This window comes from Lissotriton helveticus (assembly GCF_964261635.1).
Source record: "Lissotriton helveticus chromosome 1_1 unlocalized genomic scaffold, aLisHel1.1 SUPER_1_unloc_3, whole genome shotgun sequence".
Classification (NCBI taxonomy): Eukaryota; Metazoa; Chordata; class Amphibia; order Caudata; family Salamandridae; genus Lissotriton; species Lissotriton helveticus.
The window spans coordinates 2,254,391-2,269,552 of record NW_027611670.1 but is presented as its reverse complement, the minus strand read 5'-3'; the positions used below and the strand labels follow the sequence as shown (position 1 = coordinate 2,269,552).

The window sequence follows — 15,162 nt, the reverse complement described above, 5'->3', positions numbered from 1 at the left end:
CAGCAGTTATTGGCATTATGACTCTGCAATATTCACACATGCAAAGACACATGCATACACACACACTTTGATCTGTTTTATAATCAGCAGTTAGTGGGTTTACGACTGCCATATTCACACACACACACACACATAGCTCTGTTTTATATTCAGCAGTTAAGGGTGTTTATAACTGTGATATTCACACATACATTGATTTGTTTTATAGTCTGCAGAATAGGGGTTTAGGACTGTGATAGTCACACACAAACACACACACTTTAATCTGTTTTATAATAATCAGTGATAAGCAGGAGTGCTCGTGTTTATGCGTCTGTGGGATGTTCGCCTACTTGTAGAACAATTGTATAACCAGCACATAGAAGGGTTTCTGTCGCATGATGAGCAGTTGTGGTGTTCATGCCTAACTGGAATACTTGCCTACGCTTAGAACTGTTCTCTCATTTCAGAGCTTGTAGTCGGCAGTGGAGGTGCACCGGCTGGTGTTAATGCTGATGAAGAGACGCAGGCCAATGATGTCCCGGCCTATCGAAGAAGAGAAAGCCTGTGCAGTCCTTCAGGTGCCGACATTGTGCTATTTAGAATTGATTCAATAATCTGTGCAGAAGACAATTTAGAAGTCTTTGAAATCTTGTATAGTGAGCGAGAACCAAGGTGTTCAATTGGACTACCCTTTTTAGCTCATACTTTTTTAAGGTGACTGGTTCTGATTCTCACACGTCAGCCTTTAGGAACGACCCGCTTGTTAGTACCAGTGCTACAATATATGAAAGGTTTAGTTAAGTGACAGAGGAGCTAGGGGCCAGTTTATAATTCCAACAGATAGCAGGTAGGTTTACAATTGGAGCCATGTTCCAGTCTTCTGGATGTGGCATCAGTGGTTTGTGCAGAAGTGTTGTGTGTGCACCTTGATAGTTCAGAGCACTGCAATGTGAAAGCAATAGGTGGATAATGTTTCTGTTTAAAAGCAGGCATTACAACTCTTTATAATCTGCCTAGGTGCTTAGGGGCTGTACTAGATCGAGGTGTCCAATGTTGGTCTGCCTAGGCCAGACCTAACCCAAATTTGAAAATCCTAATGAGGATATTAGGGAAATCTGGCATGGGTTCAGCCCTCGCGGATCAGTGCTGCTCACCCCTTCTTCAGCTATAGGTGAAGGTCGCTGCTACAAAGAAGCAGTTGACGCATTCTAGTTCGAAGAGATGATTTCCTGCTTTGTCCATCCTCACTTGGATACTCTCCAGGAGGGTTGTTCATGATGACAGTGACACCTTTGAGTTATGGTTTTATTTGTTTATATATGGTTTTATTTGTTTACATATGATTTTATTTGTTTACCCATAATAAGTGAGTTTTGACGTGTTGTGTGCATTCTTAAACATACCTGGGAATTCCAGTGTTTTCCGCATTTGAGCCTCAAACACAACTTACCTTTTAACTGTGTTCTTTTTTTCCAGTGATCATAAATACATGCACAAAGCTCGGATCCTATGACAACAACAGCGCTCACTCCAAGGTGCTCAGTTAATTTATTAGTGCCCATTCACTATCCAATTTGGTGATGCGTTGGCACTATGGCCTTGGTCATGGATGACATTGGCAAACAATGCATCACCACATATTTTTACACCAATGTAAAACATTTGAAACATACTATGTGTCCATCACACGAGCAACCAGGGCACCATCTTGGAGTGTCCCTGATTCACAGCGCCAGATTGCTTCTCTCCATCTGGGGGTGATCAGCGTTCATGTCCCATACATTTTCCACTGCATACTAATTTTGGTTAAAAGGAGGTAAAAGGAGGTACAGTGATGACTCTTATCATGCCCCCGTGGGCCAAGTCTACTGCCTCTCTTGTAGGTGAAACTTAAGTTAATTACATCCTAATGGATTCAATGTCAGTCCATACTGCTGGCTCAATAAATATGTGCGTGTGTATGTATACATACACACACACATATATATATATGCATTAATAGATCTGCCTTGTTGAGTACAGGGGTGACTCCTATCGTGCCCTAGTGGGCCAAGTCTACTGCCACTCTTATAGGCCAAACTTATCTCAATCGGTTAAAAGGCTGGTTCCCATGTTAATCACATCCTAATGGATTCAATGGCAGCCCGTACTGCTTGCTCAAAATATATATATATGTGTGTATTCTTTACCTCTGGAGCGGTGCTGTGTCCTTTTGTTGAAAGCTGAGGATCAAGGTGGTGCTATTTGAATAAATATATTATAAATCTATACATATATATATATATATATATATATATATATATATATATATATATATATATATATATATATATATATATATATATATAAAAACCATAGGTTTTACAGAAGTTATAGTTAGGAATTCGCATTTAAAAAACCTTAAAAATGTACTGAAAAAAAACATAGGTTTCATGGACGTTATAGTTAGTTGGACATTTCACTCATATAAAACCAAAGAAATTCGCCTGTTCTGGTTAGTCGAGCTAACTATAACTCACATGCCCACAATGCACTGCTGATGATGTCACATATAACATCACTCATGACATGGTCAGTGACATCAATGATGACATCACTGAAGACATCCCAAATGACATCACTGATGACATCACTGATGACATCATCCAGTGACTTTGTGTTTCTGTAAAGGTTAAATATGTTTTATATATATATATGTCATTTGAGATGTCATCAGTGATGTCACTGACCATGTCATGAATGATGTAATATGTGACATCATCAGCAGTGGATTGCGGGTGCGCGATATATAGTTAGCGCAACTAACTATATATGCCAATTTCAATGGTTTTATGCGAGTAAAATAAGGTTTTGTAAATGCTAATCCCTAACTATATATGGTCTATAACCAATGGTTTTTTCTGTGAATTTTCAAGGTTTTGTAAATGCAAATTCCTAACTATATATAGTCTATAACCTATGGTTTTTTTAGTGAATATATATATATATATATATATATATATATATATATATATATATATATATATATATATATATATATATATATATATATATATATATATATATACACACACCAAGGTGTATTGAAGAATGAATGCATTTACAAATACCTTAAGAGATTATTTAGTAGGTGCGTGACTGACTGTATAAGTGAGTAATTGAACGTGTCTTACTGAATGCATGGGTTAGTGACTAAACAGTGTAAAAGTCTGTGTTAGTCTCTCCGTTGGTGTGTAAGCAACTGCATGGGTTGTTGAATAACTACATGAGTGTCTATATAAGTTATTGATTTGTAGTCTGAGTATCTCTATGAGTCCCTGAGTGTCTGTGTGGGTGCGTGCGTGGGGGGGTGTATGAGTCTGTGCATAGATGTCTAAGTGGGTGATTCAGTGGTTGTATGGATTATAAAGTGCATCTGGGAAGGGCTGTATGGATGAGTTAGTGTGTGTATGGGTGTGTTGGTGAGTGAATGAATGTCTCAGTGGTATATCTGTGAATAACTACATATGTTTTAACCACATCAATGCTAAGGCAATTCTCCCCTGGTGCTGAACTTTTTCAAATCCCATTGTTCATGACGAGCTCAGCTCGTCATGAGCACATGACCAGTGTACTGCATGACGAGCTGAGCTCTTCATGAACAGCGAAGGGGTTAAGGCACTATATGTGAGTGCTGGAGTATATAAATGAGTATAAGTGACACTAAGTTATTTGAAGAGTGTGTGGCTAAATAAGTGTCTGCTTCTATCGGTGATCGTATAACACAGTAAATATGTGTTCGTATCTGTATAAATAAGTGATGTAGTATGTCTAAAAATAACTAAGTTGGTGTGTACAACTGTATACATGAGCAAATAGGTATGTAGTTGATTCTTTGCTTTACTAACTAGGTGTGTGAGTATGGATGAGTGGCAGAGTGTGACTGCATGTATAGATGTATGAGTGCATATTATAGTCCTGTATTGATGAGTAACTACAAGTGTAAGTGATTGGATGTCTGTGTAGACCTAGGAAATAATGAGTGGTATGTAATATATGGCATTCTTGTGTGTACGGTTTCAAAAATAGTACTCTGCATTTTAGAATGGGTGTCTCAAAGTTTATAATAGGGAAAGTGCACTGTTAAAAGATCCTAATCATTAACATATCCAAGGAAACACTGACCCATTGTCAAATAACCACACTACAACGCGGCACGTCATTTGTACCAACGTATCAATCAAATGAGCCTGAAACGGAAGCCAGCTTATTTAAAGTCATGAGGAACATCAGACTTAAACATTTTTTTACCAATGTGGTCCCCCAGTCCACAGGAGAAACTGGAGACACTCATATGGGCTTATGGAGCAAAAGCTCATTCGTGGCACCGGTTAGTCACAAAACATTTGACTCCTATGAGACCATCACCATGAACGAAATTAAGGAACTGTTTAAGAAACCTGTTACAAAAAACACCAACTTTACCATCAGAGAAAGGCAAGCGATCAATCAAATTGTCAACAATCAGAATATAGTTTGCTGCAAAGCTGACAAAGGAGGTGCACTCGTAATAATGGATTCAGACTTCTACCAAAGGACAGTTAGTGAACATGTACACAATGTTGATTTATACATGAAACTACCCCAGGATCCAACAAGGGAATTTGCTAAAATATTAATAACCATTGTGGAGAATGCCTGCTCAATGGGTGTGATCACTGAAAAGGACAAAAAATAGTTGATACAAGAATACCCGTGGAGCTCCAGTTTGCATATTCTTCCCAAAATACACAAGGATTCCAAAAAAACACTCTGCCGTCCAATTGTGTCTACGAAGGGATCCATCCATGAACCAATTGGAAGGTACTTAGACAAACATCTACAACCAATAGTGAAACAAATAATTACTTACATGCGCGACACAACAGATTTCTTAACCAGATTAAACGCCACCAACATGGATCCCACCATGACAATAACTTTATGCACCATCGATGTATGTGCGCTCTAAACATCCATTCCGCACAACAGAGGCATAGAAGGAATTGAATTGTTTCTAATCAACCACAACATCAGACAAGAATTAAAGATCTTCCTCTTAGAATTACTTCAATACACCTTAAATCATAGTTACTTTACATGGAACAATGACTTTTTCTTACAATTAGCCGGATCACCTATGGGCAATTGTGCTGCTCCCAGCTAAGCTAAATTGTTTATGCATCGTCTGGAACTGAACAACATCTTATCCAACCCGAGATGGAATGAGAAGATTCTGAGATTTTGGCGCTATATTGATGACATCTTTCTCATAAGGAAAGGGCCTCCAGATAAGATTAAGGACTTTATTACATTCTTCAACAATATAGACAACCACATTCATTTCACACATTCGGTCAGCACAGAAAGTATTTCATTCCTAGATGTAGTAGTGATATGCAAAAACAACAGAATTGAGACAGATGTATACACAAAGAGTCGAGACAGGAACAATTCTTTACAAATTTTGACAGCTGTCATCCGATGTCCTTAAAACAACATCTGCCGTATTCTCAATTGTTAAGAATAAAAAGAATCTCTTCACAGGCCAGTACATACGTGGATATTCTGAACAAAACGCTCGCAAAATTCAAGGAAAGGAATTATCCAGAAACGGTTTCGACCAGAGCAAAAAAAAGGGCAGGAACAATCAATAGATCTGAATTACTAACAACTCGAGCAAGGGAAACAACCAGCAACTAACCAGTATTTGTGTCCAAATTTTCAACCAGGAGTTATAAGGTAAAGAAAATCATACAACATTTTTTTTGTGTCCTGAGGACCTCAGGACACAAGTGGACTTCATCCCCAGAGCAGCAGTGCGCCAGGAGGTGCGTGTAAAAAGGGGGCGTTGCCCCAGACCACTCTCAGCAATCCATCTGTGTGGGACTTCCTAGAGACAGCAGGAGGGCTAGTTGGCCCCCAGGGACCCTCAGGAGGCAAGGGGACTTCATCCCACAACCAAGAGCACTCCAGGAGGTGCGTTTGCAGAGTGGTATAGAAAGGGGGCATGGCCTGTGTCCACCTCTCAGCAATCCCACTGTGTGGGGCTTACTGGAGGTAAGAGGTAGGCTAGTTGGCCCCTAAGGCCCCCAGCAGCGAAGGGGACTTCAATCCCCATCCAAGAGCACGCCAGGGAGCGCGTTTACAGAATGGTGGGCAAAGGGGGCGTGGCCTGCTATGAGAACTTAGCAATCCTGCTGTGTGGGACGTAATGGAGGTATTAGGAGGGGTAGTTTGGCCCCCAGGACATCCTTGGGAGCCAACTTCTTCATATATTACTTCCAGTATGCCCCACCTAGTGGGATTGCTAAAACGTCTTAGGAGGCCATGCCCCCCTCTCTTCATCACTCTGCAAACGTGGCCTGGCAGACTACGGGATGAGGGATGAAGTCCAATTTACTCCTGAGGGACTCTGGGGGCCAAGAAGCCCTCCTGGTACCTCCTGTAAGTCCTACGCAGCGGAATTCCTGAGCACTGATGGGAGGCCCAGCACCCTCTCTCCACCACTCTGCAAACGTGACTACTAGTTAAAGAAGTGTTTGCGATGTAATAGGTTTTGCATTTGCGAGAGTTAGAGCTATTGGCGTAAATGTAAAAGTTTTTTACTAAAGTTTTTTGGAGTGGATGTACGTTGTGTGTAGTGGAATCATGTGGTAAGTTGTGCGGTGAAATTATGTGGATAGAAAGTATGTGGTATTTAGTGTATAGGAATTATGTAGGGTGGGACTGTGTTATAGAGAGTAATTATGTGGTATGATAGTCTTGTGTTGTGGACTGGTAACCTCAGGTTTAGTCTTCCTCGTTTCCATAGAAGCTCAACTATGAACTCAGTGAGACAAAAAAAAGGAATAAATGAGGAGCACTTGTGGACCTAGTCAGAGGTATGAGCAGGACCACTGGAATTATGCAACTGTTTGGCTGCACCGACTTTCGCACAATTATACATTTTCCGCATTAGCCACATAATCTATTGTCTGCTCCCTAATCTGCAGATTTGAACACAAAAAATCTTGTTTCTAGCTCAAACAGCTCAAATGTTACCAAAAATGCAGCAACAAGTGTTAGAGCGTGTTGGAAGGCCCTTTGCATACCAAGAATGGTCACCTGTTACTTATTGCTAAATGTGGGTATTAAATTGGCACTAATGGTGGGCAAGCCACTCTTGCCTCTTTCTGTACCTCTGTTGCCTCTGTCTGCACTTCTCTTGCTTCTTCTGCACCCCTCTTGCTTCTTTTAGTACCTCTGTTGCTTCTTTCTGCACTTCTATTGCCTCTTTCTATACCTCTGTTGCCTCTTTCTGCACTTCTCTTGCCTCTTTCTGTACCCCTCTTGCTTCTTTCTGCACCTCTGTTGCTTCTTTCTGCACCCTATTGCCTCTTTCTGCACCTCTCTTTCTTCTTTCTGCACCCTACTTGCCTCTTTCGGCACCTCTGTTGCTTTTTTCTGCAGATCTCTTGTCTCTTTCTGTACCTCTCTTGCCTCTTTCTGCACCCCTGTTCCTTCTTTCTGCACCTTTCGTGCCTGTTTCTGCACCTCTCATGCCTCTTTCTGTATCTCTGTTGCTTTTTTCTGCACTTCTCTTGCTCTTTCTGCACCCTTCGTGCCTCTTTCTGTATCCCTCTTGCCTCTTTGTGCACCTCTCCTACCTTTTTCTGTGCTCCTCTTATCACTTTTTGCACCTCTGTTGGTTCTTTCTGCACTGCTCTTGCTTCTTTCTGCACCTTTTTTGCAAATGTCAGCCTCCCTCATGCCTTTTTCTCCACCCTTCTTTGCTATTTCTCTGCCTCTCTTGCTTCTTTCTGTACTTCGCTTTCTTCTTTCTTCACTGCTCTTGCTTCTTTCTGCACCTCTCTGGCATATTTCCTTACCCCTCTTACCTCTTTCTGCACCCCGTTCCCTCTTTCTGTTCCTTTCTTGCCTGTTTCTGCGCCTCGCTTGCCTCTTGCTGCACCTCTTTGGCTTCTTTCTGCACTTCTCTTGCTTCTTTCTGCACCCCTTTTCCCTCTTTCTGTACCCCATTTGCTTCATTCTGCACCTCTCCTGCCTCTTTCTGCTCCCTTCTTGCCTCTTTCTGCATTTCTGTTGGTTCTTTTGCGCTGCTCTTGCTTCTTTCTACACCTCTCTTGCACATTTCTGCACCCACTTGCCTTCTTCTGCACTTGTCGTTTCAACTTTCTGCAGCTCTCTTGCCTCTGTCTGCACACCTGTTCCCTCTTTCAGCATCTTTTTCCTGTTTCCGCAACTTTTTTGCCTCTTTCTGCACTTCTCTTACCTCCTTCTGTACCTCTGTTGCTTCTTTCTGCACTCGTCTTCCCTCTTTCTGCACCTCTCTTGGTTCTTTCTGCACCCTTCTTCCCTTTCTTGCGTCTCTCTTGCCTCTTTCTGCAGATCTCTTGTCATTTTCTGCACCTCTTTCTGTACCTCACTTGCCTCTTTCTGCACTTTTCTTGCTTCTTTTTACACCTTTGTTGTTTTTCAGCAATTTCTGCCTCTTTCTGCACTTCTCTTGCTTGTTTCTGCACCTCTCTTGCGTCTTTCTGCATCTCCGTTGCCTCTTTCTGCACCTCACTTGCTTCTTTCTGAACCCCTCTTGCCTCTTTCTGTACCCTTCTTTCCTCTTTCTACACCTTTCCTGCCTGCTTCTGCACCTCTCTCGCCTCTTTCTGTACCTCTGTTGCTTTTTTCTGAACTTCTCTTGCCTCTTTCTGCACCCTTTGCGCCTCTTTCAGCACCTCTGGTGCATCTTTCTGCACTTCTCTTCCTTCTTTCTGCACCCCTGCTGCCTCTTTTTGTGCCCCTCTTGCCTCTTTTTGCTCCTCTGTTGGTTCTTTCTGCACTGCTCTTGCTTCTTTCTGCACCTCTGTTGTCTCTTTCTGCACCTCATTTGCTTTTTTCAGCAATTCTCCTGCTTCTTTCTGCACTTCCCTTGATGTCTTCTGCACCTCTCTTGCGTCTTTCTTCACCTCTGTTGCCTCTTTCTGTACCTCATTTGCTTCTTTCTGCATCCCTCTTGCCTCTTTCTGCACCCCTTGGGCCTCTTTTTGCACTCCTGTTCCCTCTTTTTGTAACTTTCCTGCCTGTTTCTGCACCTCTCTTGCCTTTTTTTGTACCTCTGTTGCTTCTTTCTGCACTTCTCTTGCTCTTTCTGCACCTTTCGCGCCTCTAGTAAGCTTATTCAAAAGTGTAAAAGTACTCACAAGTGTACATTACCTTTGTGAATTAGGCTGTATATCTCTGACTCCAGTTGGGGCAGACTCAGCAGTTTTATGGAGTGATATTAAAAAAGCACAAGCATAGTCAAACACTGAAATGAGCATGTGGCTTTGTTTAGAAGGGGTTGGTTGATTTGCAATGGGAGTTTGACAGCACAAGTGGGTTGGGCTTGGTTTGTCTGAGTGGTTTGTTCTGTCTGCACGTTAGAGGGCAGTAATGTTTTGCTCTAGGTGGCCTATTTGGGTGTCTCATTGTGCTTGCATGTCACAAGGTGGGAAAGGCTTCCTCTGGGTGGCCTGTTCGATTGACTTGTTCTGCAGTTCTGCACCTTAGGTGGCGGCAGTGGTTCTCTCTGGGTGGCTCGTTCAGTCTGCATGTTATAAGGAGGCACAGGCTCTCCCTGGGAGGTTCATTCGGTAGGTCTGCATGTTACAAGGTGGCAATGGTTCTCTCGGGGTGGCTCGTTCTTCCTACACATTACAAGGTGGCAGTGGTCCTCTCTCGGCACCTATGTAGGTGCTTAGTTCTGCAGGTCTGCACATGTTACGAGATGTCAATAGCTCTCTCTGGATGGCTTCTCTGACTGGCTTCCTGTCGCTCCACGTTACAAAGTGGTAGTGGCTCTCTAGCTGATCTGTCTCAGTGGTTCCTTCTGCAAGTCTGCACATGTGAGAAAGTGGTGATGGTTCACTCCTATTAGCCTGTCTGGGTAGTTTGTTCTGTCTGCACCTGTTAGGCTCATTCTGTAGCTTTCGTGGGTGGCTTCATTGAGAGCTGAACTCTTACCCATTTCCCTGCTTTTTTTCACAGTCTATGTCTGCCTGCAGACAAAGTATTGTCCTCTCTCCGGCTCCATGCTGTTATTGTCTCAACATAAAGAATGCCTAATGTCTTCACTGCTTACCCTTACAACTCTTTAATCAGTCAGTCAGTCGTGATTCTACCACCTGGTACCCATGGTCCAGCCACAAAGTGCTTGGTTGTGTATACAGAGCTTGCGCTCTTACTGCCTTTCGATACACTCCTGCTGTGGAAATGATTGATGCACCATTTCCCTTCTAGAAAGCTAACATTCGTTTATTTCAATATTACAGGAAATGGATCGATGAAGAGCAACATGAGTACCTCTTTTCAATATCATGAAAAACCTGCAATTTTCAAATCTGTGGCACAAAAGAGGAAAGTAAACATGGTCCAGAACATTTCTGAGAGAAGACATTCCAATAGCCAGATGCCACCAGCGAGTACTCAAGAACAAGGAGGAGAGAAAAGTGCAGATTGGCCAAGAGCTTGCAGTGCTCTGCAGAAGTCGACACCCTACGAGTGGAGATTAGACAAGAGCTGTGAGAGTACAGTGAAAAACAACAGTGTTCTCTGTGAATCAACCACACCGCAAAGTAGCAAACCATGCACACATGCTGACAGTGGGCAAACCAGCCCGAAGAGCTGCTATGTACAATATCATCAAGAACACAGCTTAAAAGGAAGATATGCATGTACTGAATGTGGTAAAAGCTTTGGAGCAATGTCAAATTTGCTCATACATAGGAGAATACATACAGGGGAGAGACCTTATCATTGTACCGTGTGTGGAAAAAGCTTCAATCAAATAGGAGCTTTCCATAGGCACCAAAAAATGCACACAGGAGAAAGACTGCATCGGTGCACTGTATGTGGAAAAGGATTCAACCGAAAGGACTACCTGCAGGTCCACAAGAAAATACACCCAAACATGGTAGACGATTGTGAGCTCCATCTAGTGGAAATTATGTAAATACCAAAGTGTGGACCATGAGCGAATTAGGGAGCACATGGAGTTGTTATCGTCGTTTTACCAATGCATAAAAAAGAGAGTTATAAGAGACATCCACATAGAATTAAAGACAACTACACATATATGGCTCAGAAGAAGAAATTATATTGCAACTGATTGTCAAGTCTTCCCCACAAATAGTGAGAGGAATAACGATGGCCAGTGATGATTGCAGCATCTGGTCTAAACTGTGAAGTGTATAAATCGTTCTAGATGTGTTGTGGCACATTACGTTGATTTTGTAACCGAACTTAGAAATTGAGTCTATGAAAGGGACTAGGTATGGACCCCATAAAGAAGCTAAGTGTTAACAATAATCTGGATTTACTTTGAGAGAATAGTAGCAACCGTTGTCTCTTGATGAAGGTCCTGACCTGGTATACAAAAAAAAGAAGCTGAGTGTAGAGTTGCCATCCCAAGACTACAGTGTGTGTTAGATGTACATTACCAGAAAAACGTCAGAGAAATGAGAGGAAGGAGGTGGGTGGAATGTTATAGGTACACCTAAAAAACAAGAAAGCAGATATACATCACTTCCTTTACAAAAACACAGTGAGTATAGGTCCATCATCGTAGGTTTGGAAACAGGCTTTTACTCATCAAAGAGCGAAATGCGCAGTCAATTTTACAGTATTGCGTAAAAAGAACAGGCAGTGTGCCACACTTCTTAAAAACCTGGAAAAGACGTATACTTGACTCCGTCCTTGGAGGTTATGGCTCTTTTATTCCAGTATCAAACAAAGTACCAGATATCTTTTAACCCACTAGTGCAATCCATCTCCACGCAATAGCTAGATCTCACTCTTAGCATGGGTATTAAGGGGTCTGCCGGCAGCTGTTCTACTCATCAGGTGACCACTTGGCAGAGGACAAAGCCCGCAGATGTGGTCCAGGAACTAAGTGATGCCTCAAAGAGGATGTGAGAGTAAAAAAAGAATTGTTTGTGAAGTAGTACTGATGTAGCAGGGAACATACCACGGGCAGTGTATGAAGCAGTGCAGATTATGTGACCTCAAGTTGTCTTTGGGAAGAGAGGCTCTGTGCACAAAACCTTGAATACATTTGTAATCTCCAAAAACCTTAACATTCAATCCAATATTGCTGCAAAAATGACCGAACAGACTATATAGTAATTATTCCCTGTCCGTCAGCTCTTTACAGACCTGCAATGGCCCCCTCCTCTTAAAGAGATCCAGTTCAGAGCCCATGATGTAAATTAGGATAGCTTACCAGGAGGCGCTGCTGTTTTAGAGAAGGTAACAAGGCACCATTGGTGAAACCTGGGACCGATTGAAGAACCAGAAATCTGGAGTCCATCAATACTGAGGCAAAGATATTGTTGGTCTGCGCTTGTAATCACTCCCATGTCCAAGCAAATGGAGGGCTGTCCATGCAGGCAGCATTTCATCTTTCTGGGCCTTCGACTGCCCTGATCATGTCCTCCATTTTGGCCCGGCTCTACAAGTCGAGCCTTGTCTGGTTTTGTTGTTTCTTGTGGTGGATGTAAAGCGGTGAGTTTAGTGTGAATATTTTTTATCTTCACTGCCACCCATCAGTCATGGAATCCGCCAGGGTTCACACCGGTCACCATTGATATTTAGTTTTAACATCAGTTCATTAAAGGATCTGTTTAGATACCAAATGCCTAAATTCCATTCATAGATTAACAAACTCATTTGCAGATCAAGTGCCCTTAGGATAACCTTCTGTTAGAAAATGCATTTCTAAGTTTAACAGGGAACCCTTAACCCTTGGGAGGCCATAGCCACATCTTGGTTCTCGCACCTCATTTCAAAGGGTGGTAGAATTGCTACTCTTCTTCTGTGGGGACTCGTCCAGCTCCACCTTTCGAATCTCTTTGCTTGCAGTCCTTCCGCCCCAGAATAGGCAGATCAACAGGGTCTGAAGATGCACTTTCTGTCGAGTGGCTCTCCTGCCAGTTGTGTATGTGCAAGCTATGATGGTCATGAATAAGAAATATGGGTAAGTGTCCCCCTGTGCTAAGAGGAAACTGCTGCAGTGTCGGGCTGTTTGTTAATTGTTTTACAGAAATCACTCCCCATTTTTATGTAAAACAAAATAAAAAATTCTGATGGATACTTTTAGCTGCAGATTCTTCGCCTCTGGAACCCATCCAAGCCCCATCTGGAGACTTCTTCCAGCAATGCTCCTGTGCATCAGTAGGTGGCGCAGTATGGCATTGCGGCGACTCTATACTGCCCTAAAACTGACAGAGAGAAACAGCATATATGTGCCACTCCCGCGCATAGACGTTAGTTCCTTGCATTCTGCACCCTTTGGCACGGATCTGAAGCTCCACTCCAGTCTTCCTGCAGTCACAATGAGCAAGGGAACAAAGTCCCCACTGAACACCTAGATTACAGCAAGCAGATGTCTGACATGGACCTGCACAAGCTGCGTCTGTGGAGCTTGGGCTCTGATCAATTAATCAATCAATCAGGTGTTTGTTAAGCACTACTACTCACCCGTACGGGTCTCAAGGCGCTGGAGGTAAGGGTGTGCAGGTTCCAGTCTATCAAGGAGGGGATCCGTCGAAGAGCCAGGTTTTGAGGTTTCTTTCGAAGATGGGAAGCAATGTTGTCTGTCGGAGGTGGAGCAGAAGAGCATTCTAGGCTCTGGCTTCGAGGAAGGAGAAGGAGCGGCCTCCCGATCTGGTCTTTCTGGTGTGGGGGACCACCGCGTAGGATAGATCATGAAACTGCGTCACTTGACAAGTGACCTTTATGCTCTCAAAGTTGATTCGGAAGCTGAGGCGAAACTATAAGAAGAGGTTGAGTTAATGCATTGGTCCTGCTTCCACTGCAAATCACGGGCCTGATGGATGGCGATGAATGTGTTGACGGAGATCCTTTAAGCCAGGGCCAGCTTCATCTAAACCGTTCTTGAAGCCCTTACAGATGCTCGCCTTGATACATGTTCTAAGCCATCCTCATGCCCGCCAGTGGTTTGACCTAACCAAGCACCGTAAACCAGAAAGCTTGATTGTTCAAACTTTAAAAGACAAGGTCAATCAAAATTAATTTCCAACCAATCATCCCGATAGGTAATCCAAAAACCTTGATGCATTCATAAACAGGATATTTTCTTCAGATAATCTAGCACCCAGCTCTATCAATGGAGTTTCTATCTTGGTAAGTACACCCAAGCCTCATGGGACATGGCTAGTGAAATCTTGATGGTGCCCCAGAGGACCTCGGGCCTTGTTAGCCCAAATGGTCCATGATGGTCAGAACGCAGGCAAGTATGCGCTCTGATCTCACCTGGACACTAGAGAGCGCAATGGCAGAGTCATTGGAACTGGCGCCATGCTCAGAAGGTACGCCCGGACGAGGTTTGTGGAGACCTGCAGCATCCCTGTTTGACATGTTCTTCGATAGCTCCAGACTTTTCATAGACGGGGCTTATACTGCCCTGGCGTGATTCAAAGACAGTTGTGCAGCAGCACAATCCCTGGGGTTATTGATACTAGCTAAACAGTCCCCCACCAATAGTGAAGCCCTGGGGGGCTCGCTCACAGATAATGCCAGACCTCCCAGTGTGCACTGCAGCAACCGTCCCAGCCTTGTCGATGCCATGGGCGTGGGCCTGACATAAACAACTCAAACCAGGAGGGACCGCAATCCTCCAGTTCCTCTTTGCTTGCTGAGGCGGCTACCAAGCTGCTTTAGTTTGTCCTCAGGCTCCTGCGTAGCTGACCAGTAGAATGCAGAATACACCATTTCCGCCCTGACTGGAACCCATCATGTCAGACAGGTGGGTCTTACAAATTGATCAAAGAGGCTGAGCCCTACCTCTCATTACCTTACCACTCCATCTTCTTTCCACACCAGAGCAACTTTTGGAAGAGCACTCCACAGTCCTGGTTCAGGAAGTCAATCTTCTATCGTCTAAGAATGCCATGGAGTGGGTAGCAGATTGAGGGAAGAGAGAAGGATACTGTAACTTCCTCATTCCAATGAAAGATTGAGGCCTCAAACTCATGGGGGACCTCTGCCCTCTGGATGCTAACTCTGGTTCGGAACCTTCAGGCTCTGGCCTCAGGACACTAGACGGTGTCTTTAGACTTACAGGACATATATTTTCACATTCCCCTTCCGCAGTCTCGCTGGCGT

At 43.4% G+C, this 15,162-nt stretch overlaps 2 protein-coding genes across 2 annotated transcripts in view; one reads left to right on the top strand and one right to left on the bottom strand.

Annotated features, from left to right (window-relative positions):
- Positions 1-11,112, top strand: part of LOC144805847 (uncharacterized) — a 108,933-nt gene extending 97,821 nt beyond the window's left edge. The window contains exons 6-7 of the mRNA XM_078672325.1: positions 450-560; positions 10,311-11,112. Of these exons, the coding sequence (XP_078528451.1) occupies positions 450-560; positions 10,311-10,990 (791 nt within the window). The 3' untranslated portion in view covers positions 10,991-11,112. The remainder of the gene's footprint in view (positions 1-449; positions 561-10,310) is intronic.
- The window catches only part of LOC144805858 (uncharacterized), a 2,350,900-nt gene that overhangs the window by 1,972,061 nt on the left and 363,677 nt on the right, over positions 1-15,162 (bottom strand). The gene's annotated exons all lie outside the window — the stretch shown is intronic.